Source organism: Girardinichthys multiradiatus, chromosome 13 (assembly GCF_021462225.1).
Source record: "Girardinichthys multiradiatus isolate DD_20200921_A chromosome 13, DD_fGirMul_XY1, whole genome shotgun sequence".
Classification (NCBI taxonomy): Eukaryota; Metazoa; Chordata; class Actinopteri; order Cyprinodontiformes; family Goodeidae; genus Girardinichthys; species Girardinichthys multiradiatus.
In genome coordinates, this window is record NC_061806.1 from 40,906,970 (window position 1) to 40,930,739 (window position 23,770).

Consider the following 23,770-nt stretch of genomic DNA (forward strand, 5'->3'; position numbering starts at 1 on the left):
TGGCTTGTTGGAGAAGGGGTGCTCTTATTCAGACAGTGGCATCATGGGAAGTCTGCTGCTACCCCACTTTCCTCAGTTGCTGGAAGTCAGTTAAATGCAATTTATTTTGAAAGTTCCAGAAAAGTTTGTGCTGGAGTTTTTGTTGGGACCCATGGCTGGGTCCCAACAAGACTTTCACCTTTACAGAAATATGTAAGTTCAATTAAAACTTTATTATGGACTTGAAGTCCAATATATACAAAAGGACACACTCACAACAGACAATAATAAAAACAAGCAAATTAAAAAGTCACTTTAAAAAGACAACTGTACCAGCATCTCCACATCCTGGACTGGTAACAAATGGCACTACATCTGATATCAACTAGTGACATAACAACTTGATTCACAGACTAATTCAATCGACAAATAAAGCCATACATAAGTTTACGAAAGTTAGCTTGCAGCGTGTTTAATCCTACTGAGACAAACATGTCTCACTCACTTCCACTGGTCCATCTAGGCCTTCTGAGAAGCTCATGTAAAGCGCCATTGTAGGCCACCTGCACCCTTTGCAAGCTTCCTTTTGTTAGAACTGGACCAGAGATGAGCTGTGTACAGAATGATTTAAACATTATTTTAACCATATCTGTACAGGATCCAAATTTGCCTGAGCATATAATGTTCTACATTGTCTATTTATGTTTTCATCATCAGCATAAAGCTCCCAGCCCCTCCGACACTACAGAGAGAAGTTGGCATTCCCTCACAATGGATGGATGGATGGATGAACTGTGATTACTTATTAGTTACTTCACCTTCTAAACTGTTGGTTACCAAAAGGATTGCTGAAGAATTCTTCACCTTACTTAATTTCACCTGTGTGGGTTCTCATGTGACTGGTTAAATTACTTTTAGAAGTGAATCTTTTCCCACAGCTAATACACGAGAAAGGCCTCTCACCTGTGTGAGTTCTCATGTGATAAGTCAAGCCATTTTTTTCACTAAAACCTTTTCCACAGGTCATACAGGAGAAAGGCTTCTCACCTGTGTGAGCTCTCATGTGATACACTAAACTATTTTTTTGACTGAAACCTTTTCCACAGGTCATGCAGGAGAAAGGCTTCTCGCCTGTGTGGGTTCTCATGTGATCTGTTAGAATACCTTTGTGACTGAAGCATTTTCCGCAAGCATAACACAAGAAAGGCTTCTCACCTGTGTGACTCCTCATGTGATAAACCAAACTACCTTTCTGACCGTAACTTTTGCCACAGGTCATACATCTGAAAAGCTTCTCACCTGTGTGAATTCTCATGTGGATTTTTAAATTACCTTTTTGAATGAACGCTTTTCCACAGGTCTTACACGAGAAAGGCTTCTCACCTGTGTGACTTCTCATATGATAAGTTAAACCACTGTTTTGACTGTAACTTTTTCCACAGATCATACATGAGAAAGGCTTATCACCTGAGTGAATTCGCATGTGGACTTTTAAATTACTTTTTTGACAGTAGCTTTTTCCGCAGGTCACACATGAGAAAGGCTTCTCTCCTGAATGATTTTTCATGTGAAATGCAAAACAGCTTTTCTTAGAGAAACGCTTTCCACAAGTAATGCACGTGAAAGGCATCTCACCCGTGTGACTCCTCACGTGAACTGTTAAATTATTTTTTTGACGGTAACGTTTTCCACAGGTCATACACAGGTATGGCTTCTCACCAGTGTGAGTTCTCATGTGATAAATTAAGCCAGTCTTTTGACTGTAACTTTGCCCACAGGTGTTACATGAGAAAGGCTTCTCACCTGTGTGAGTTCTCAAATGTTTGGTCAAGTGACTACTTTGAGAAAAAAATCTATTACAAATTTTACAAGAATACAGCTTCTTATCTGTGTGAGTTTTCTTGTATTTTTTCAGTTGAGAACTGTCAGAACCTTCATCATCCTGTATGGTTTTCTGACAGCTATTAATCTGTTTTGGCTCTTCATCCCTCTTTGGTACAGAGTCTTTAGGATTGCTTTCTGCATCATCCTGGTTCTCACTTTCCGAAGCACCCTGAAAGACCACTTGGGTTCCATTTGGCTCTGGTTCGATGTGGCATGTTTCCTCATTAGCTGGTGTCAACATGAAGGTATCAGTCTCCTGCTTCGGCACAAACTGCTTTTCATCCTGACTGATGCAGATTTCTTGCTCTTCCTGCTTTTTATGTTGATGTTCTAGCTTCTGTAGGTCCTGTGTTGTTTGTGGATGTTCTAGTTCATCCTGCTCCTCTTTTATCTGCAGATGTTCTGGTTCCTCCTGGGCCACATTACCGTTCCTCTCCTGATAATAGAGCTGTTGGTCAGTGGGAACCTTGTCTTCCTTAGAGATAAAATATTTGGGAAAGTCTAATAATGAAGAAAGGGAAAGGAAAAGTTTTTGAAGTACGAGTAAAAGAAAGAACATTTCACTTTAGTCATTTGTGGCGTCTATAGATGCTTCACTTACATTTCACCTTAAAAAGTATAGCTGCAACTAATGAATATGACTAATCTATTAATAATTCATGAATATTTTTATCAAATAAACATTTATTTTGAAACATCTCTGCTTATATTTTGACACACCTTCTGCTCTCAGTCCCAATACCTCTACAAGTCTGCACATGTGCAGGCCTTGACATCAGGTCACACATTTTGATAGTAAATAAAATAATGACTTGTGAAACAGGAATTTGGAAACTTTTTTTTTCTCTCTGCGATTGGTTGCAATAAATTACTAAAATGACCTAATATTTATTGTAAAAGCCAATCAATTAAATAAATCATCTCATCACTTTCTAAATGATATTTTATACCTAAACTTTAGCAGATTTTTGCTTGATATATTACATAATGTGTGCTAAAAAACATTTTATTCTGTCCACCACTAATCAAAGCTCTATAATACAACTGTAAATACAAATATATGTTAAATTAATTGTTTGCTTCCAAGCAGCCCCTTGAACCACCTTTCTGGAAAACCCACCAGGACTGGTGGGAAAACATTCCTCAGCTTCACTCAACACCTAAACTAGTCAATGTGCATTCTTGACTGTACTTGTTAGATGTCATCAGCGGCAGCCCAAGCACTCTTCCAATCCTAAGAACATATTCAAGGCAAGTATGCCAAGTGCCTGGATGTGCTTTTGCTCTGCCCATGTTATCAAGGATGCACTGATGCATTCTTCTATTATTTTTTACCTCAGAATTATAAATGTGTTCACGTAAACTGACTATTTGGACATAGAAGTTCTCCAAAAACATTTTCCACATGATCATAGGAAATGTTTTCAACCATAACTGTCACCAGTTGATCTGGGAATGTTTCCTAAAGTCCCAACATCTGTTACACATCTGAAAGTGAGCAACAGGGATGGAGATCTATATTCTCATTGGTACTGTAGTCTTGTGGGCTAGGTGGTAAAATTAACATATGGTCCTTGCAAACGCTGAGTTAAAGCACATTTTCAATTCAGCACCTTTTTTGGTGCACCTGTTTTAAGGCCTTAAACTGAATAGACATTAATTTGGTGCTTGTGTTTTTTAAATGTGATTTTTATTACATTTTATGTCTTAAACCATGGATAAGGATACAGGACTCATTTGAAAAGTAAGCTAAACAAGCCTCTGGTGAAACTTGAAATTTGAAAATATTTTAGAATTACCTGTATCTCTGTGTCATGCAGCTTTTGGAGATGCCTCTACAGCTTGGGGAGGACATCTGGAGCGGTCTTTATCATAAAGAGTTAAATGATGCTCAGATGACCTCTAAGTGCAAATATGTTACTTGTTTGACATAAAACAGTTGTCTGTGTGTTATTTTCACATTTCTGTCAACGGTAATTTAATTTGAGTACCAGTTGACAGAACTCTTCCCAGGCCCGAGTTTTTGCCTCTGCCACAGCCCGGGCCGCAGCACGCTTGGCCTCACGGTACCCATCAGCCGCCTCAGGAGTCCCACAAGCCAACCACAGCCGATAGGACTCCTTCTTCAGCTTAACAGCTTCCCTTACTGCCGGTGTCCATCACCGGGTTCGGGGATTGCCGCCACGACAGGCACCGCAGACCTTACGGCCGCAGCTATGGGGAGCAGCATTGACAATAGATGCGGAGAACACGGTCCACTCGGACTCTATGTCTCCAACATCCCCCGGGATCTGGTCGAAGCTCTCCCGGAGGTGGGAGTTGAATACATCCCTGGCCGAGGGCTCCGCCAGACGTTCCCAGCAGACCCTCACTATGCGCTTGGGCCGGCCAAGTCTGTCCGGCTTTCTCCTCCTCCAGCGGATCCAACTCACCACCAGGTGATGATCAGTGGACAGCTCAGCCCCTCTCTTCACCCGAGTGTCCAAAACATGCGGCCGAAGGTCTGATGATACGACAACAAAGTCGATCATCGACCTCCTGCCTAGGGTGTCCTGGTGCCAAGTGCACTGATGGACACCCTTATGTTTGAACATGGTGTTCGTTATGGACAATCTGTGACTAGCACAGAAGTCCAATAACAAAACACCACTCGGATTCAGATCGGGGAGGCCATTCCTCCCGATCACGCCTCTCCAGGTGTCACTGTCGTTCCCCACGTGGGCGTTGAAGTCCCCCAGCAGAATAATGGAGTCCCCGGGAGGGGCACTATCCAGCACCCCCGACAGGGACGCCAAGAAGGCCGGGTACTCTGCACTACCACTCTGCCCGTAGGCTGAAATGATAGTCAGAGACCTCTCCCCAACCCGAAGGCGCAGGGATACGACCCTCTCATCCACTGGGGTAAACCCCAACACGAGACGGCTGAGCTGGGGGCAACAAGCAAACCCACACCAGCCCGCCGCCTCTCCCCGTGGGCCACTCCAGAGTAGAAGAGAGTCCAACCCCTCTCAAGGAGATGGGTTCCAGAGCCCACGCTGTGCGTGGAAGAGTTCGGTGAGGCCATGGAGAAGGACTACCGGTTGGCCTCGAAGCGATTCTGGCAAACCGTCCAGCGCCTCAGGAGGGGGAAGCAGTGCTTCGCCAACACTGTTTATAGTGGGGGTGGGGAGCTGCTGACCTCAACTGGGGACATTATCGGGCAGTGGAAGGAGTACTTTGAGGATCTCCTCAATCCTGCCATCACGCATTCCGTGGTGGAAACAGAGGCTGGGGACTCGGGGTTGGACTCTTTCATCACCCAGGCTGAAGTCACCGAGGTGGTTAAAAAGCTCTGCGGTGGCAAGGCTTCGGGGGTGGATGAGATCCGCCCTGAGTACCTCAAATCTCTGGATGTTGTTGGGCTGTCATGGTTGACACGCCTCTTCAACATTGCGTGGCAGTCGGGGACAGTGCCTCTGGACTGGGAGACTGGGGTGGTGGTCCCCCTTTATAAGAAGGGGTACCGGAGGGTGTGTTCCAACTACAGGGGGATCACACTCCTCAGCCTCCCTGGTAAGGCCTACGCCAGGGTATTGGAGAGGAGAGTCCGACCGATAGTCGAACCTCGGCTTCAGGAGGAGCAGTGTGGTTTTCGTCCCAGCCGTGGAACACTGGACCAGCTCTATATCCTCTACAGGGTACTCGAGGGTTCATGGGAGTTTGCCCAACCGGTTCACATGTGTTTTGTGGACCTGGAGAAGGCATTCGACTGTGTCCCTCGTGATGCCCTGTGGGGGGTGCTCCAGGAGTATGGAATCGGTGGCCCTTTATTAGGGGCCATCCGGTCCCTGTACGAGCGGAGCAGGAGTTTCGTCCGCATTGCCGGCACTAAGTCGGACCTGTTCCCAGTGCATGTTGGACTCCGGCAGGGCTGCCCTTTGTCGCCGGTCCTGTTCATAACTTTTATGGACAGGATTTCTAGATGCAGCCAAGGGCCGGAGGGGGTCTGGTTTGGGGACCAGTGGATTTCTTCTCCTCTTTTTGCAGATGACGTGGTCCTGCTGGCCCCCTTTAGACAAGACCTACAGTGTGCGCTGGGGCGGTTCGCAGCCGAGTGTGAAGCGGCTGGGATGAAGATCAGCTCCTCCAAGTCCGAGGCCATGGTACTCGACCGTAAAAGGGTGGCTTGTCCTCTTCAGGTTGGAGGGGAGTTCCTGCCTCAAGTGGAGGAGTTTAAGTATCTCGGGGTCTTGTTCACGAGTGGGGCAAAAATGGAGCGGGAGATCGACAGACGGATCGGTGCGGCTGCCACAGTAATGGGGGCGCTGTGTCGGTCCATTGTGGTGAAGAGAGAGCTGAGCCGAAAAGCCAAGCTCTCAATTTACCGGTCGGTCTACGTTCCTACCCTCACCTATGGCCATGAACTTTGGGTCATGACCGAAAGAACGAGATCACGGATACAAGCGGCTGAAATGAGCTTCCTCCGTAGGGTGGCCGGGCACTCCCTTAGAGATAGGGTGAGGAGCTCGGCCATCCGGGAGGGGCTCGGAGTAGAGCCGCTGCTCCTCCACATCGAGAGGAGCCGGTTGAGGTGGCTCGGGCATCTATACCGGATTCCTCCTGGACTCCTTCCTCGGGAGGTGTTCCAGGCACGTCCCACCGGGAGGAGGCCCAGGACACGCTGGAGGGACTATGTCTCTCGGCTGGCCTGGGAACGCCTTGGGCTCCCCCTGGAGGAACTGGAGGAGGTGTCTGGAGAGAGGGACGTCTGGGCGTCTCTGCTGAGTCTGCTGCCCCCGCGACCCGGTCCTGGATAAGCGGAAGACGACGAACGAACGAACGAACCAGTTGACAGAACAATTATCATGATAATCTTACGTAAAATTCCTAACATCAAATAGGTGAAAAGGTCATTGGAAAGACACAAATCTCACTGTTAAAGACCAGGAATCTTGGTGATCTGTAAATCATCTCCAAGGGTTAGATGGCAATTTTCTAACATGATTTTAAACTATCTGTTTGATAGATGTAAGAAACAATTACGGGAAATTTTTCTAATCCGTTTATTTACGTTAGCGGTATTTTAATCAAGGCATCGACACAGCCACCTAACCTTGAAAAACGTGTTTTTACCAGGTAATCTGATACAACAGCTTTTAGGTTATTTTTGCAACCCGGGGGCGTTTCTGTCTTAATAAAATTAAATAAAGTAACAATGGAAACTGCATTGTAATACCTGGTTGAAACATGTCATTAATAGAACAACGCCAGTACCGTTGGTGTTTCATACCTGTTCGGTGTAAATTTATCTGGGCTGTCCGGGTGAACTCCTGCAGTCCGCTCTGAACATCGTCCTCTTCCTCAGACTTGATGACGATTTCTTTGAACTCTCTCAATGTTTCTTCAGAAGGTGCCTGATGCTTTTTGGCCAAATCTCTCTTGGACTGAATATAAGACATCATTGCTGCAGATTAGTGACGTTACCTCTAACACCGAGACTTTAAAGCACGCTTCTTCTTCTTCTTCTGGTGTTTGATGGTGGTTGGCATGAATCTGTAGGTGTGCATTAGCGCCACCACTGGTATGGAGTGTGGTTCGACATGGATTAATATCTTATATACTCAAATTCTATTAAATAATTTTGTTCTTTTTAGGAATCTTAAAATAATTTGTATATGTTTGCTCTCTATTGTCTTTTGTAATGAATCTATTATGCTAAACTTTTTTTTAATCCTTTCAAATTCTCTCTTCATGCTTCTTCTTTCCAGCTCACATTTCTGACACTATGAAAATATGTTCAATTGTTTCATCCATCCCACAGTGGTCACATTGTCCTGTATTATGTTTATGTATTTTAAAAAGTGTGTAATTAAGTCCTGTATGTCCTAATCTTAGTCTTGTTATTACCCTTTCCTCCTTTCTATTCCTTCTTCCAGTTCTTTTTTCACCGACTACCTTTTTGATCCTATAAAACCATCTTCCTTTTCTTTCTCCATCCCACCTTTTCTGCCATTCTTCCTTCAATTTTTGATGATGCTTTTTGCTTCTGATTTACTTAAATGTACTGTAAAATTGATATGATTTTCCGTTGCCTTCTTAGCCATCTTATCTGCCATCTCATTTCTTTTAACCCCAATATGTGCTGGAACCCATAAAAATACTATTGATAAACCCATCATTTGTAGTCTGAATAAAGTTTGCTGTATTTCTAGTAGAATATCTGGCCTGCTGTCTGAATGGTTATATTTTAAACTCAATAATACTGAACTTGAATCTGAACAAATTATTGTTTTTAAAGGCTTTATGTCTTCCACCTACTGTACTGCTAAAAGTATTGCTAATATTTCTCCTGTGTATACTAATAAACCATTTGTGATTCGTTTTCCTATTCTTATTTGAAATTCCGGTACTATGAATGCTATTCCTATTTTGTCATTTATTTTTGATGCATCTGTATAACTCTGAAGATATTGATAATAATTATTAACATTCAATTGATTTCAATTCAAACATACTTTATTAATCTCAAAGGGAAATTAAATGTTGTTGCAGCTCATAATATGAAGGTTTCCTCAAAGAGCCGTTGTAGATGCTGATGACTGTGGGCAGGAAGGATCTCCTGTAGTGCTCCGTCTTACAGCAGATCTGAAGAAGCCTCTGACTGAAGACACTCTGTTGTTGTAGGACAGTCTGATGAAGAGGATGCTCAGGGTTCTCCATAATGTTCTTCATTTTATAAAGAATCCTTCTTTCCACAATGATCTCCAGAGGTTCCAGTGGAGTCCCCAGAACAGAACCAGCCCTTTTTATCAGCTTGTTGAGCTTTTTTAAGTCCCTGGTTCTGATGCTGCTTCCCCAGCAGATGATGGCAGAAGAGATCAGACTCTCCACAACAGACTTATAGAAGATCTGCAGCATCTTGCTGCAAACACCAAAGGACCTAAGCTTCCTCAAGAAGTACAGTCTGCTCTGTCCCTTCTTGTAGATGGCTTCACAGTTGCATCTCCACTCTAGTCTGTTGTCCAGATGAACACCGAGGTATTTATACTCCTCCACCACCTCCACTTCTTCTCCCATGATAGAAATAGTTTTTGACTTATTCCTGTTTCTCTTAAAATCTACAATCATCTCCTTTGTTTTAGTCACGTTCAAAATGAGATGATTGTTTCCACACCATGCCACAAAGCGGTCCACCACCTTCCTGTACTCATCTTCTTGTCCATCTCTGATCCACCAACGACTGCAGAATCATCCGAGTATTTCTGCAGATGACAGGAGTCTGTCTTGTACTGGAAGTCTGAGGTGTTCAGAGTGAAAAGGAATGGTGAGAGTACAGTCCCCTGTGGTGCTCCTGTGCTGCTGACTACCTGGTTAGACTCACAACCCTTCAGTCTCACAAACTGTGGTCTGTTTGTCAGGTAGTCTTTGATCCAGGAGATTGTTGAGTCCTCCATCTGAGTCTTCTGGAGTTTCTGACAAACCAAATCAGGTTGGATTGTATTAAATGTTCTGGAGAAATCAAAGAACATGATCCTCACTGTGCTGCTGGCTTTGTCCAGATGACAGTGGGTTTGTTGAAGCAGGTGTATGATGGCATCTTCAACTCCAACTCCACAGCGATAAGCAAACTGAAGGAGGTCCTGATGGTTTACTGTTTGCTTACTCAGGTGGGCCAACAGGAGTCTCTCTAGGACCTTCATGATGTGAGATGTCAGGGCAACAGGTCTATAGTCATTGAGGACTGATGGGTGAGTTTTCTTTGGTACTTTGGTGTTTTTCCTAGATTTCTTTCACTGAGATATTGAAATTTAATCCAGTCTGCCTTATTAAAATTCCCTTTATTTATTTTTATATTCTTAATGTTTAATGTTAATCCTGTTCTGATCTTTATGGGATAATGATCACTACCTGTTGTTGTATTTTTATCTATATCCCACTCACATATACCAGCTAACGAATTTGATACCAAAGTTAAATCAATTTGACTCTGTTCCTGTTCTTACATTAATTCTTGTACCCCTTCAATCATTAAGACATATTAAATTTTTTGTTTCTATTACTTCTTCTATAACTTGTCCGTTTTTATCATTACATTTTCCCCATATTGTGCTATTAGCATTAAAGTCCCCGCACCATATTACTTTCTCCTCCAGATATTCCAACATCCACTCCATTGATAATGTTTTACATAGCTTATAAAAATTTATTATCTTACATTTTCCTTCTTTTTCCCAAATTTCAACAACTATATACTCTAAATCTTTACCTTTTCCTAATATTTGATATTGTACTCCTTCCTTTATAAATATCGCACACCCTCCTACATTTTCTTCTGGTCGATCCCTTCTTATACTACTATACCTTTTAATAACAAAATCTAATGTTGGTTTTAACCATGTCTCCTGTACACAAATCGCCTCTGGTTTCTCTTCAAGTTTATTAATATATCCTTTCAGTTCCTGTCCGTTAGCTATCAGACGTCTAGCATTCCATTGTAGTTTTCTCATATGTTATCAACTGAGGTTCCTGGTCTCCCCTCTGTTCACCTAATTCTTTCTATAGCGCTGGAAGCAACCATCTAGGAAGCGTTCCCAAGTGTGGGAATATTTTGATTTGTTGCCACCTAATAAGGTAATGTACATTCAAAGTGTTTATTAGAAAGCCTATAGCCTATACTATGCAGTAGTGTTATAGTCATGGTATCTTGTTATGCAAGAGGTGCGGTAACGGGTTGTTATCTTGGTTTTACAGGTGCAGTGTTTGCTTTGCCCACAGCTGCTGACATATAATAACAATATGTCATCAATGCTGAGGCATTACAGAGCCAAACACGAGAACACTCAGCCTCGTACCACTAATCAAGGTCATCATAACATAGATATACATCCAGAATTAGAATGACAGTTAAATATTTCCAAGTTAAAATGAAGTTCTTTCTTTATTTTTTTTTAGGATCCAGGAAGAAAGAGCTTGATGAAGCTCTTGTGGACTTCATAGTGAAGGACTCCCAGCCTTTCACTGTATCCAAACCTAAACCACCCAGCTAAACAGTTCCTAGTCACACCAGCTTCCTCTGTTTCCTGCGAAAGAGTATTTTCCAAAGCTGGAGAAATTGTCTCAAAAAATAAACCGTTTGAGCCCTTCTACTGTGCAGAAATTACTTTTCTTGAATAAAAACACCTGAAGTAACACAAGCACCCTCTTTATTACACCAAGCACACTCCCAAAGAAAATATCAGAATCAGCTTTATTGCCAGGGTCATACATACAACAAACAAGGAATTTTACTCCGGTATACTTTGCTCTCTGGGTTTCTTTTTGTTTGTTTTTTCTTTTTGCGTTATAAGATATATTCTGCATATATCTTTATGTCCTTAAATACATATATACAATATAAACATATACAAGGTGGAATTGCGACTTTGTTACTCTATTAAATGTTCAACAGAGAAACCGGCTGGGGGAAGAAACTGTCTCTGTGGCGGCTGGTTTTAGTAATCAGTGCTCTGTAGCGCCACCTGAAGGTAAAACTCTGAACAGTTTATGTGCAGGATGTGCGGGGTCTGCAGAGATTTTTGCAGCTCTTTTCCTGACCCTAGACCTGTATAAGCCCTGGATGGATATGAATGACAAATCAAAAATGTTCACTTCATTTATTTCTTTCAGTCATTTATTTAAAATGGGACAGTGGAATTTCATAAAACAAATGACAATTCAAGTTTAAGAAGCCAGAATTAGCCTAATGGCTATTTTTCATCTGTAATCCCCTACAGTTCACATTGTTTTTAAATTATTATTTTTTCATGAGTTAACTACTCAGAATCTTTAATGAGTTACTAAAAACATATGTACAACATGCATCTATACATACATAAGTGCTATTATTTACACATCAGGTGCATCACATTGCAGGGCTTCATTTGGTGCAATAATCACTATTGCCACTAGATGTCACCCAAGGGAATTGAATGAAGCTTCGGGTAGTGAACCACTTTATGACACAATGGTTCAAAATGATTCTATGCTTCAAAAAGCCTCATTTTGACATCACTACTGCAGATAATCAAATACTCAGCAACATAACAATGGGTTAAAATAACTTCAGACAGACGGAGAGCAAAGATGCTTCTGCAGTTTGGATTTTATGTCTCACAGTGATGCTCCGGAAGAAACGGTCAACAATGACGGTTCCGCTTTTAATTGCAACTGCATGTAAAAATTGGAGTAAATTCTATCAACAAATCTATTCACCAAAGTTGGAATTATATTTAGTGTTAAAGCTGAGAAATACAAAAAGTTTTCAAAAGTATAATATGATTTTATTAGTCTAACAAGATAAAAGAGGTGATGATGTGGGGATTAGGCATTGATTCTCCTTCTGATAAACCAAGCAGAAGTAAAACCAAGACCACCCAAACTTGATTTTGATTTTTGCTTTAGCAGTATCTACGTTATATCACTTCAGGTTTATTATACATAATTATGTTTGATTCACAACAAATATGTATCAAGAAAGAAATAATCCAATTTCTACATATATATAGTCAATTCAATCCCATTAAATAGCTCTGAAATAAACCAGGAAGCCAGCCTCCTATGACGGATTAATTCTGTTTCAAGGGGTGACATTCTCTAATGACTTACACATTTAAGTTGTAACACTATGAAGAACATCAACTCAGCACCATGGTTTTGGACTGCCTACAGAAATACATGAGCTAGAGATGAGATGCAGAGTGGTGATCTGCTGATTCTTTAATGTGCTTAGTTAATCGTAGGCTGGCTTGTCAGTAAAAACTTACTAAACAACATCATGTTGAAATAAAACATTTGACTAATTTTACATTAAATCAAAACTTATGTTCAAAACTTGCCACCATTAAAAAGAAAGACAACTTAAAGATTTGGCATCAAGCAAGTGTTTATTTTTCTATTTATAACACTGAACAGGAAGAAAAACATTCATATTTAAAATGTCAGTTATGTTTGCATCTATATAAAGTTGTATGGTCTACTACTAACTACCAGAAATTGGTGTTTCCTGTGAGAAAAAAAATCACAATTACTCCATTTTGTTCTGAAAAACCTGCAGACATTTTTGTTTCAAGTCACCTTTGAATATGACTTTTAAATCATTTCATCAACACATTTTCTAAATTGCTAAAACTAAACCTTCCTAAACAAAAACAGTCTGTTTACTGGATGAAAGGATATACTGGAAAACTGTCTCAAGTCAGACTTACGTTGACAGCAATGAAGAAAGATATATTCAGAGGAAGACGAAGGGTCGAACATCATCACTGTTCCGTACGCTTGGTAAACCTCCCTTTCAATCAGGAAGTTGAAGTTGGCAGCAGAACATTACATGTTAGTGTAATTAGTATTTTAGAGTCATTTTTTTTATCTGGAAAACACAATCAATCTGTGATTACTTATTTATCAGTTCAGCTTCTGAACAGCTATGTTGCAAAGCACCCTGGTGCTTTAGTTTTATGCCTTCTCACCTGTGTGAATTCTTGTGTGACGTGTTAATTTAGATCTTTGCCTGAAGGTTTTTCCACAGAACATGCAGGAGAAAGGCTTCTCACCTGTATGAACTCTCATATGATAAGTTAAACTGCTTTTTTGGGTGAAACTTTTTCCACAGGTCATACATGAGAAAGGCTTCTCAGCTGTGTGAATTCTTGCATGAATAAGTAAAATACTTTTGAAACTGAAGCTTTTTCCACAGGTGATACATGAGAAAGGCTTCTCACCTGTGTGACCTTTCATGTGATAAGCTAAGTTACCTTTTTGACTGAAGCTCTTCCCACAGGTGACACATGAGAAAGGCTTCTCACCTGTGTGAATCCTCATGTGTCTTGTCAAGTGACTATTCTGAGGGAAAATTTTGCCACAAATTTTGCAGGAGTACAGATTCTTGAATGTGTGAGTTTTCAAGAGGCTTTTACTTTGTTTTGGTTCTTCATCTCTCTTTGATCCTGATCCTTCAGGACTGTTTTCTTCCTGGTCCTGGTTCTCAGCTTCAGGAACCTTCTGTGAGACAAGATTGTTTCGGTTGTATTTAGTGGAGGATTTTTTCTTATTACTAATAGTCTTTTTTAAGGCATCAGTCTCCTGCTTCAACACAAGACCCTCTTGATCTTGGGTGATGCAAAGTTCCTCTTCTTCCTCTTTTATCTCCAGATGTACTAGCTCCCCCTGCTCGTCTTTTACTAGTTGATGCTCTTGTTCCTCTTGGTCCCGTTTCATCTGCAGAAATTCTGCTTCATCCATGTCCAAACTGGTTTTCTTCTCCTGGTTAGACAGTTGCTGGTCGTCTTTACAGGCATAATATTGTGGCAGGTCTGGATGAGAAGAAAGACAGAAGATCACAAATCTGAATGAAAGAAAGCCTTACTTTAAGCTTGATGCATCTAAAGACGCAAACACATTTGTGTATTAAAAATAGTTTATTTTTAGTTGGCCTGACATAATATTTTAATCTTAAATGTCGTGTCTTCGTTTGCTGTAAGCAGAAAATCATCATAACTAGCATAATTCAAGGCTTTAAAACTGTTTGAAATTAATCTACACGGCTCAAAAAAATTAAAGGAACAATTTGAAAACACATCAGATGAAAACGGGAAAAAAAATCATGCTGGATAAGCAAACTAATATGGAATGGTTAATGTGTCAGGAACAGGATGCCTGATAGTTTAATAAAAAGGAAAACTATCAACCCAGAGAGGACTATGCAACCTTATGTAAAGGCACATTCAGGAGCGAAGCGACGCGAAGAACGCGATGCGAACGGCGCGATTAACACAAATAGAGTGAAACGAAACCGGCGAAGGACAGAAAGCGAATTTTACTGGAGTTGAAAAGTCTGAACTTTTTTGTGAATTTGAGTCGCATATCTGTCAGTCCAGTCCCTACAAAGAAAGACGGGAAAACAATACCTAAAATCCACAAACATCACATTATTAAAACAGACAGAAACATTTATGTACACATAGGATGAAAGAAGATTTGCTCATAAGAGGGATGTGGGTGGCTTTGAAAAAAGCCGTTGAAATTTAGTCCTAAAAAGGACTGTTCAAAAAGGCACGCGTGAAGTTGTGACGCACACGTTTCCTTCACACACAGCCTTCTATTGAGCTGAGATTGATTTACTCACTGAAGACAGATGGACAGCCGTTCTGCAGCAGGGATACAGCACCTGTAGCTGGTGTCCCGGAGGCTGATTGGTTCCCAACATGGGACAGCTGGTCCTAACACTGGGTCCTGGATAGACAGAAGTACCGCTAAAAGCAGCCATCATCCAGACGCAGCTCCTTGAGTAGATGGTGGTACTCTCCAAACTGGTTCCGTCTCTGGCGAATCTGATGAACCCAGAGACGTCAAAACCAGCAGCATTGTTCGGCTTTTCATAAATAGACCACCTTGACTCGATTCCGTAAAATCCAGGTCGGCCTATTACATGACGCAGTGAATGGAGCGGAGCGTTGTCGCTCATTGGACACGTGAATTGCAGGCGAAATGTTGCTTCGCTGGAATCGCGGTTGGTCTGAATGCACCATTAATCTGAAGTCACAGAGAAATGTAACCTAACAATGGTGTGACAGGGCAGGCTAGTCCAATTTGCTGAAATGTCATTGCAACAAAAAAGAAAAATGGTACTCAGCAGTTTTTATACTACTACTAATAATAATAATGCTTGTATGCATGCCTGACAATGTAAGGATTATGATTATTGATTAATTAATATTCATCAAGAATTATAATTTAAAATCATAATCTGGAAAATATTAATTTCTTAACCAAAAATCATCACTTATGAATAGAAATCAGAGATGTCCTCTGGTGTTGTGATTATGGGCTCAAAGCTCTTTAATAATTATTAATTATTAACCAAAACCACCAACAGTCACTGTTTATTCAACCACTTCACTGAAGCTGGGGAACTTTGACCTTGTTTTGACAGATAAATCACTCTTGCATGAAATAAACACAAACGCTTCACTTAATTATATATATGAAGATTTATTGAAGCCAAATAATCCTGATATACCATTATTCTGGTCCAAAAACCATCACCTAACTAACAAGCACTATTCTACACAAAGGGAATAAAAATGACTACCTAACAATAATAATAAAAGAAAAAAATATATATGCATTTAGTGTCTATGAAGATCAAACCAGCAGTTTTATGGACAAAATGTGTAACTTGGGTTAAATGGGAGAGAAATCCTCCTGGTGTCCTGATGTCAAGCTTGCAGCGATCAGCTGATGAAACGGTGAAGCCACGCCCCTTTAGCCACAACCAGCTGATCGCCCCAAATCTTTAACAAAGGGTCATAAACTCTGAGGCGGGAACTCAGTGGAAAAACTCCAGCAATAAAACTGGAACAAGGAGGGGTCAGACCACGAGGTACAGACTTGCTTTGAATGAAAAACTTTTAAAAAGTCCGACTTCTAACTGCCGGCTGATTCGAGATCAGCCGGACAAATCAAAACACAGCTCAGCATAAAATACTTCCATCAGTATTGGATGCAACAAGTTAATACCTTAGATTAACTACAGGTGATTATAAATCACCTTCACTATGCCTCATCCTGCCCAGACCTCTAAATGCAACTATCCGGTTTAATATAAAAAAGAACCAAATTACTTTGAGCTTGATTTCTTCTCTCCACCGGTTGAGGATGGATCAGGTCTGAAGAAAAAGGAGGGGAGGCGGGGATCCCGCGTCCGTGATCGAATTAAGGAGAAAAAAAAACGGTAACTTCTCATCCGTCCAGGAGGGGAAAAGATGACGCACCGTTTAGTCGACTGCATCAACAAGGAGGGAAACTCATCTCCTTGGACATAGAACCTTTGTAGGTTTTCAGCAGCTCCGGGTGTCGGCGTGGTCTTCAATCGGGGAATAAATCCTCTGATCTTCTCGTATCAGACAGATTTTCAGCTTTCAAGCTCTTCCAGGAATGGCCTTGTGGAGCAAAAGTTTGCCTGCGAGCTTTTGTCTCTCCAGATATGCGCCTCCGTTGCTGTCCTGTGAGACAGGCTGGAAATGGCACCGAAACTTCATCTCCTCTGAGTTTTACACTCTTGGTGACGTCAGAGCTGCAACGTCTGTTGAGCTCCGTGTGTCAAAATGTGCGACCACAATGGATGGCCCCAACAACAACGTGAAAGCATGCTCCCTATGAGCTGGATGGTGTCCTAACACATCTCCTCCCACATCTTGACCGGAGCATCACTGAGCTCCTGAACAGTCTGAGGTGCAACCTGGGGATGTCAGATGGACCTAAACATGATGTCACAGAGATCTTCTATTGGATTTAGGTCAAGGGGAGCATGGAGGCTAGTCAATAGTACCAGTTCCTTCACTCTCCAGGAACTGCCTGCATACTCTCGCCACATGAGGCTGGGCATTATCAGGCACCAGGAGTAACCCAGGACCCACTGCACCAGCAGAGGTTCTGACAGGGATTTCATCCCAATACCTCAATCAGGGAGCCATTGTTAATCATGTACAGGGCTGTGGTCCCTCCACGGACATGCCTCCCTAGACCAGCACTGACCCACCACGAAACTGACCATGCTGAACAATGTTGCAGGCAGCATAACGTTAACCGTAGCTTCTTCAGACCCTTCCACGTCTTTCATATGAGCTCAGAGTGAAACTGCTTTCATCTGGAAAAAGAACAGGGCACCAGTGCTGAGCTTAATTCTTGTGTTCTCAGGCAAATGCCAGTCGAGCTCCATGATGCCAGGAGGTGAGCACTGGGCCTACTGGAGGATGTCGGGCCCACAGGCTACCTTAATGAAGTTTTTTCCTAATGGTTTGGTCAGAGACATTCACACCATTGGTCCGCCAGAGGTCACGCTGTAGGGCTGTGACACTACTCATCCTGTTCCTCCTTGCACAAAGGAGCAGATGCTGTTCCTACTGATGGGTTGAGGACATCCAACGGCCTTGTCCAGCTCTCCTAGAGTAACTGTCTCTCTCCTGGAATCTCCTCCATGCTTTTGAGATGGTGCTGGGAGACACAAAAACCTTTTGGCAATGTCTTGTATTGATCTGCCATCCTGATGGAGTTGGACTGCCTGTGCAACCTCTGTAGGGTCCAGGTATCGCCTCATACTACCAGTAGAGACACTGACCCTGGTTAAATGCAAAACTACTGAAAAGCAGTTCAAAAAAACGGTGGGAAAAAATGTATGTGGCCTCCACCTGCAAAACCATTCGTGTTTTAGTGTCATCTCCAGTGATGCTAATAATGGCGTTTAAATAAGCGGTGTTACTAACGATGATACCTTTTTCAGTAACGAGTAATCAAACATCTCACTTTTTCCATCGTTACAACGTCATTACTTTTACCGACAATTAAATGTGGCACGTTATAAACTAAAGTTACTCCTTGAAGCTCTTGTCATCTGTCGTGACTCACAGCTACAGGAGCTAAGCTTGTTTTCTTTGGTGAAGGGAGAAGCGCCCCACATTGGTCATCTCCTTATTGTCCCCCCCCCCATATGAGCAGGGCATATTATGTATTTCACGTGAATTGAGTCACTAAAACAAATGAACTTCATATATATATATATACACACATACATACATATACCAGCAGCTGACTTATGTAAATAACATCTGAAATCTAAAAAGCAAGAGTAAAGTGAACAAAAGTCATCACCAAAACTATACGTGACAGAATTATTGAAATAAATAAAGTCCCATTATTATAATTACGTCTGTATTAAATCAAATGCCTTGGTGTATTTGCAAAACAACTACTAATACTTTGCACAAACATACAAAAGTACACTTGTTACTGTTTTTCCATTATCTTGTTACACTTTGCAATGTTTATTAATCGTTTTATTTTATTACTTTGTATATATTAATTTAATTTTCTGTTATTACATATTTTAAGTGTATCTTTGTGCCTTTCATCTGTCACTTTCTTGCTAATGCACAGAATTCCCCCATTTAGAAATAATGAAGGATTATTCATATCTACTTATATCACCAGAAGTAAAAAAAACTGTATTTTAGCCACAAAGTTGGATCTTAAATTGTAGATGTCTCAATTATCATTACAAGTACACAAATTGATAAATATGTTTTGTAAAATTTCTTGAACGCAAACGTTAGCGTGTTTTTTTTAAATAGAAAACTCATTTCCAAGGATGCTTGTATTGGTTTCAACGTCAACCTTGCCCCTCACAATATGGCGGACGCGCTGACGTATCGTTTCTCCTGGACGACGAAGCCAATGTGGCGTCCGCTCTTCCCTGGCTGTGGGCTTTGCCGTATTTTCTGGGAATGTGGGGCTGGCCTGCCTGCAGCGAATGGGCCAGTAGTCCAATTTACTTGATTATTTAAAGTTTTATAAATACAGACTTTAAACCACAACCACTATATATGAACCTAAATTCTCCCAACAGTAAAAACACAGCAGTCCTGCTGTTTTTCCATATCTGTCCGTGTGAAGTCCAGCAGGCTGCGCTTACCATCGATGTCTTCCTCTGACTTGACGATGATTTCTTTAAACTCGGGGGATCTTTCTTCAGCAGCGGTTTCCTGCTCGTTAATAGACGCTCTCTGAGGCTGAACTGAAGACATTTTTACTGCAGATATTTAAATAATCTGCTTACAAACCAGAACCCGTCTTCTAACAGTCTCAGAAGCAAAGCTAACGCTGTCAGTGCTCTGTTTGGACCTCATGTGTTTCTCCCAGTGATGCTCTGGAAGAAACTGTAAACTAGATTTGGTTCCGCTATGAATTTTAACCTAAATGAAAAATCTGGTGGAACTAAAGCAAACTTGAACATGCAGTAGACAATTAAAATTAGACGCGATTGATAATTGACCAAAATATGAATATACAAATTAATATATATATATTTATTTAAGTGAAAGTGGGAAAAAATGGATACAGTGTTAGATGAAAATGAACAGTTCAGGGAAAATAAATGCTTACTGAAAATCCGATCATACCTTTCTAAAACAGATGTTCCAGAAGCAGCTCTATCGACTGTTTTTGATTGTACAACGGACTGTGAAGGCATTATCCAGATTAAACAAATGTATTTGGTTCAGTTTCACCAGGCACATCCAGGCCTTATAACTCCCTTACCCTCCAGAGCCAAGAATTCACTTAAATAGTACCTGTCTGATATCATGAAGTGGACTAAAAAAAATCTCAGAAAGTAACACTTTATGTGCACTTTAAGAATCTACATATCTTGCTCATTTTTGACAAATGTTTTTGGGAAAATTGTTAAAGGTCATTAAATATAACGTTTTCAAGAGGGTGTTGTAAAGTTGCAATATCTACAGTTGACAGAAAAGAACATATTGCAACATTGCAGTTTGGGAGTATTATCTGTCCGGCAGTCATACATTTTATATTACATTTTACTTCTTGATCATTTCATTATTCAGATATCTTGAGATTCTTCCATATTCTTTAAGGTTCTCCAGCAGAGAAGGTATTCTTAGGAATGAGTACTAATAAATCATCAGCAAATAACCATATTTTATCATCCACCCTTTCCTGCATCCTCTCCTTTCCCATGTATCTGTTAGTCCACCAGAGGTTCAATACTATTAGAAAACAATAGGGGACTCGAACAGTCACCTTGTTCAAGTTCTTGTTCTTAAAGAAGCCTAAGCAATAACAATCAGCTTTCTGTTGTGATTTTGGATTGCTGAAGATTATGTTTACTCACTTTATAAAGTTCCAGGAAAACCTAAAAGTAAAACGAGTCTGATATAAGAAACTTTCAGTCTTTCGAAACACCTCTGAGTATTTCGCGAACAATGCTCCTGATATTTGTTCCCCCTCTGAGATAGTCATCATAGCAAACTGCTGTTTGAATTTTGTATTTGATTTTATGTGTAGGCTACTTCTGCTGTTGTTTGCTTCATGTATATCTGAAATCAAATCAGGTTAATCTAGTCTAAATAATTAAATTATGTTTTTGCAAAACCCATACTCACAAACATTAGACATATAGTAGAATTTTAGTAAAATAGTGCAATATAATATGTAAACAAATCCCTCTTGCAACAAAGCTCATAAAAAAATGAAAAAAGACATATGTTATCTGTTCATAGAGCACTGAATATAAACATAATCATCTCAAATTTTCATTATTCTGTGGATCTGCCCCTTCCATAAGAGCTTTTATCCAGCGCTGATGGACGTAGGTCTCAAAGATTTCCAGTGAAGGAGGATTAATCGGTGAGCACGAAAGGATTCAAATGCTCCAGCGTTAGAATTTGATGGTAAAAGTGGATGCATGCCACAAAGGGCTTTAAAATGCCCTTGCAAATATAAGACAGAGCTTAATAAAGGTGTTTCTAGAAGTCCGAGAAGGACATCACCAAAACACAAGATGGCATCTTGGGCATCATATCTTCAAACCCCTGATAACTTCGCATCCTATGACTATTATCCTTCTCAGCTGACTGTTTTTCAATGTGGCTACTTGGTAACTATGCACATTAGAGAAACAAATAGGACAGCCCTGTCATATATCATGTGTAAGTTGTGGACAAAATTATTATGGCTGAAACACATTTCAAACCTTTAAGAAATTTCAAAAATCCTTGGTTTATTTGGACACTTACATAATTGCACTGACACAAAGCAAGAAATAAATTTACTACAAAAACTACCAATGAAAATTATTAGCCTCCACCTTGATGCTGTTTGTCATTTTTGTCCAGTTTTTGCTAGATTATAGCTTGCAGTTGTTTGATGTGGTTCTCAACTAGTCTCTGCTTTGCCTCCTGAGGAGTCCCAGCCCGTTCTTCTGTAACAAATCTTAATGACCCTCTGGTATGGACCTTTGTCTTTAGGTCACCCAACATATTTTCACTGGCATTCAAGTGCAACTTAGTCAATAATGTCCACTGAAGATAGTTCTTCACCAGCAACGATGTAAATTGGAAAACAATGCAACTCCAGAAATCCATTTTTTTCTGCTGTTTTCTTTTAAAATCCTCACCTAACCTATTTTCTTCACTATTCCTTCCATCCTGTTATGGATGTATGATTCTGTTTCCTTTTCTAATCATCTCTTTGCTGCCATAATTAAATAATATAAATATAAATAATATAATCTGCCCTTGTTGCTTATCTGCAGCACCGCTCACTGCTACAGCTCACACAACATAACTGTTGATTTCACATAAGATGCAACACATAGTCAAAGATAAACTGATCCAAGAGGATGACCTTTAGGAGGGTTAAGAACAGGCTTAGATAAAAGCAGGACTCACGCTCCATTCGTTGCTCCTCTCGGTTCATCCCTAAGATGGGCTGAGGGGGGCCCGGTACCGAAGGTGAATGTCACTCAGTATCTGTTCAATTGTATACTCCGAACACTGATGATTTTGGCATTAAATCTTGATTTTATACTGAACCATTTCTCATTATTTCACATGGTAAATACTTTGCTGGTTTTACTGGTTGGGTCTCGGAACTGGAGAGAAACGGACCCGGTGGTGCACAGGGAGGAAAGAGAGCAAACACTCCCATTTTACAACAATCCTCACAAAGTTTCCAGTTCCAAATTCACTGAAGCAACCACCATGTTTCCCTTATGGGCATCTTCCTTGTTTCTCCAGACATCTATGGCCATTGAGCTCTAGTTTTACTTCATCAGACTTAAAGAGAAACTTCAGAATCTTTCTCTAGGCTGTCCTTAGCATACTTCAGCTTAGCTTGAACTTCTGCAGAAGTAGAATGTTTCTTGGTCTTCTTCCACACAGTCCATCCCTGTGCAGAGCTCTATTGATGGTCTTCTTTGGGACTACAGTTCCTGACTTGGCTGAGTCATTCATTAATGTCCTGGCAGTTGTTTTGGGGGTCTTTGGAGACATCTATCCCTAGTTTTCTTTCCAGGGTCTTGATCTTTGTCTTCCTACCTCTGCCGAGCCAGTTCTGATCTGTGTGACAATATTTGAATTTTTTGATATTTTGTACTCCAGTTTTTGATAACTGGAAATGTTGTGATCATTTGGTTCATCTTTCTCCTGCTTTGTGGGTACCAACATCTCTGTTTCTCAGATCTAAACTGATTTCCATTGTTTTTGGTGAAATGCTTTATCAACTGACAGCTCAAACCGCTCACTGAAGTTCTAATTCTGTGTACATGTTGCAAGAAAACCCTCAGTTTTTATTAGATTTTTACAAGCTTTGAACATTACAAAGCTAAAGCACACCATTGCAAAACAGTTCTTGGTTCACTGCTAAATTAAAAAGGACAGAAAATAAGTCAGGCATTAAGTTGAACCCTGATGGTTTTGTGCAGTAATTTTGCTTTTAATGTGTGTCCAAAATGAACCGAGAACATCTGAAAAACTTTTAAAATGATTTGCTTAATTGAATGGCACTTGGGAAATACTTTTGAAATAACAAATAATGTTGAGAACTGTAACTGAACCCTAAGATCAATGAGCCACAGGCTTTGTAAAAGGCAAGAAAAAGGATGGAAGTTATAGCTAGTCTATGAACATCATAAAGAATCTGGATCTGACTGGAAATATGCCTGTTTTTCTTCCAAAAAACTGGATTGTTTTTCCATCTATGATGTCATTTAATGTTACATTTAAATGTTTAAACAAACAAATGGCCAAAACAGATCAAATCCACTCATTTCAGTGTAATTCATGCACTGATTGAGACTTTAATATTACTGCTGTGCAGTTGGAAGATGAAAAGCCTATGCCTACTGATCATACAAGATAACTGCAGTGAATACAAGTAAACAGAGAAAATTAAAAAGAAAAAAAAAACATCATACAACCAGCCAAATGTGGTGTTGGTGGTAGTGTGATGCTCCGAGGCTGCTTTGCTGCTCGAGGACCTGGATGATTTGCTGTTAATTTATGGTACCATGAATGATGCACTCTATCAGAAAATC

At 40.7% G+C, this 23,770-nt stretch overlaps 2 protein-coding genes across 3 annotated transcripts; both read right to left on the reverse strand.

The window, feature by feature from the left end:
• Window positions 1–193: 193 nt before the first annotated feature.
• On the reverse strand, window positions 194–7,408 carry LOC124879071 (gastrula zinc finger protein XlCGF57.1-like). Of its 2 annotated transcripts, none has more exons than XM_047383373.1 (2): window positions 7,133–7,408; window positions 194–2,364 (listed from the first exon to the last, which is right to left on the reverse strand). In XM_047383373.1, the coding sequence occupies exons 1-2, from the start codon at window positions 7,302–7,304 to the stop codon at window positions 845–847; spliced, it is 1,692 nt and encodes a 563-aa protein (XP_047239329.1). In that variant the 5' UTR covers window positions 7,305–7,408; the 3' UTR covers window positions 194–844. The 2 variants fall into 2 exon arrangements, with proteins under 2 accessions (XP_047239329.1, XP_047239330.1); XM_047383374.1 differs by having other exon boundaries at window positions 194–2,338; window positions 7,133–7,268.
• Window positions 7,409–12,745: 5,337 nt separating this feature from the next.
• Window positions 12,746–19,560, reverse strand: LOC124879081 (oocyte zinc finger protein XlCOF19-like). The gene is made up of 2 exons (XM_047383390.1): window positions 19,346–19,560; window positions 12,746–14,189 (listed from the first exon to the last, which is right to left on the reverse strand). Exons 1-2 carry the CDS (start codon window positions 19,455–19,457, stop codon window positions 13,333–13,335), a joined length of 969 nt encoding a protein of 322 aa, XP_047239346.1. The 5' UTR covers window positions 19,458–19,560; the 3' UTR covers window positions 12,746–13,332.
• Window positions 19,561–23,770: the final 4,210 nt, after the last annotated feature.

Coding starts and splice junctions, on each gene's coding strand:
- LOC124879071 (XM_047383373.1), bottom strand. CDS start 7,304: ATGATGTCTTATATTCAGTCCAAGAGAGATTTGGCCAAAAAGCATCAG. Junction 2,365..7,132: donor GATAAATTTACACCGAACAG/GTATGAAACACC, acceptor CTTCATTATTAG/ACTTTCCCAAATATTTTATC.
- LOC124879081 (XM_047383390.1), bottom strand. CDS start 19,457: ATGTCTTCAGTTCAGCCTCAGAGAGCGTCTATTAACGAGCAGGAAACC. Junction 14,190..19,345: donor GTCAGAGGAAGACATCGATG/GTAAGCGCAGCC, acceptor CTTCTCATCCAG/ACCTGCCACAATATTATGCC.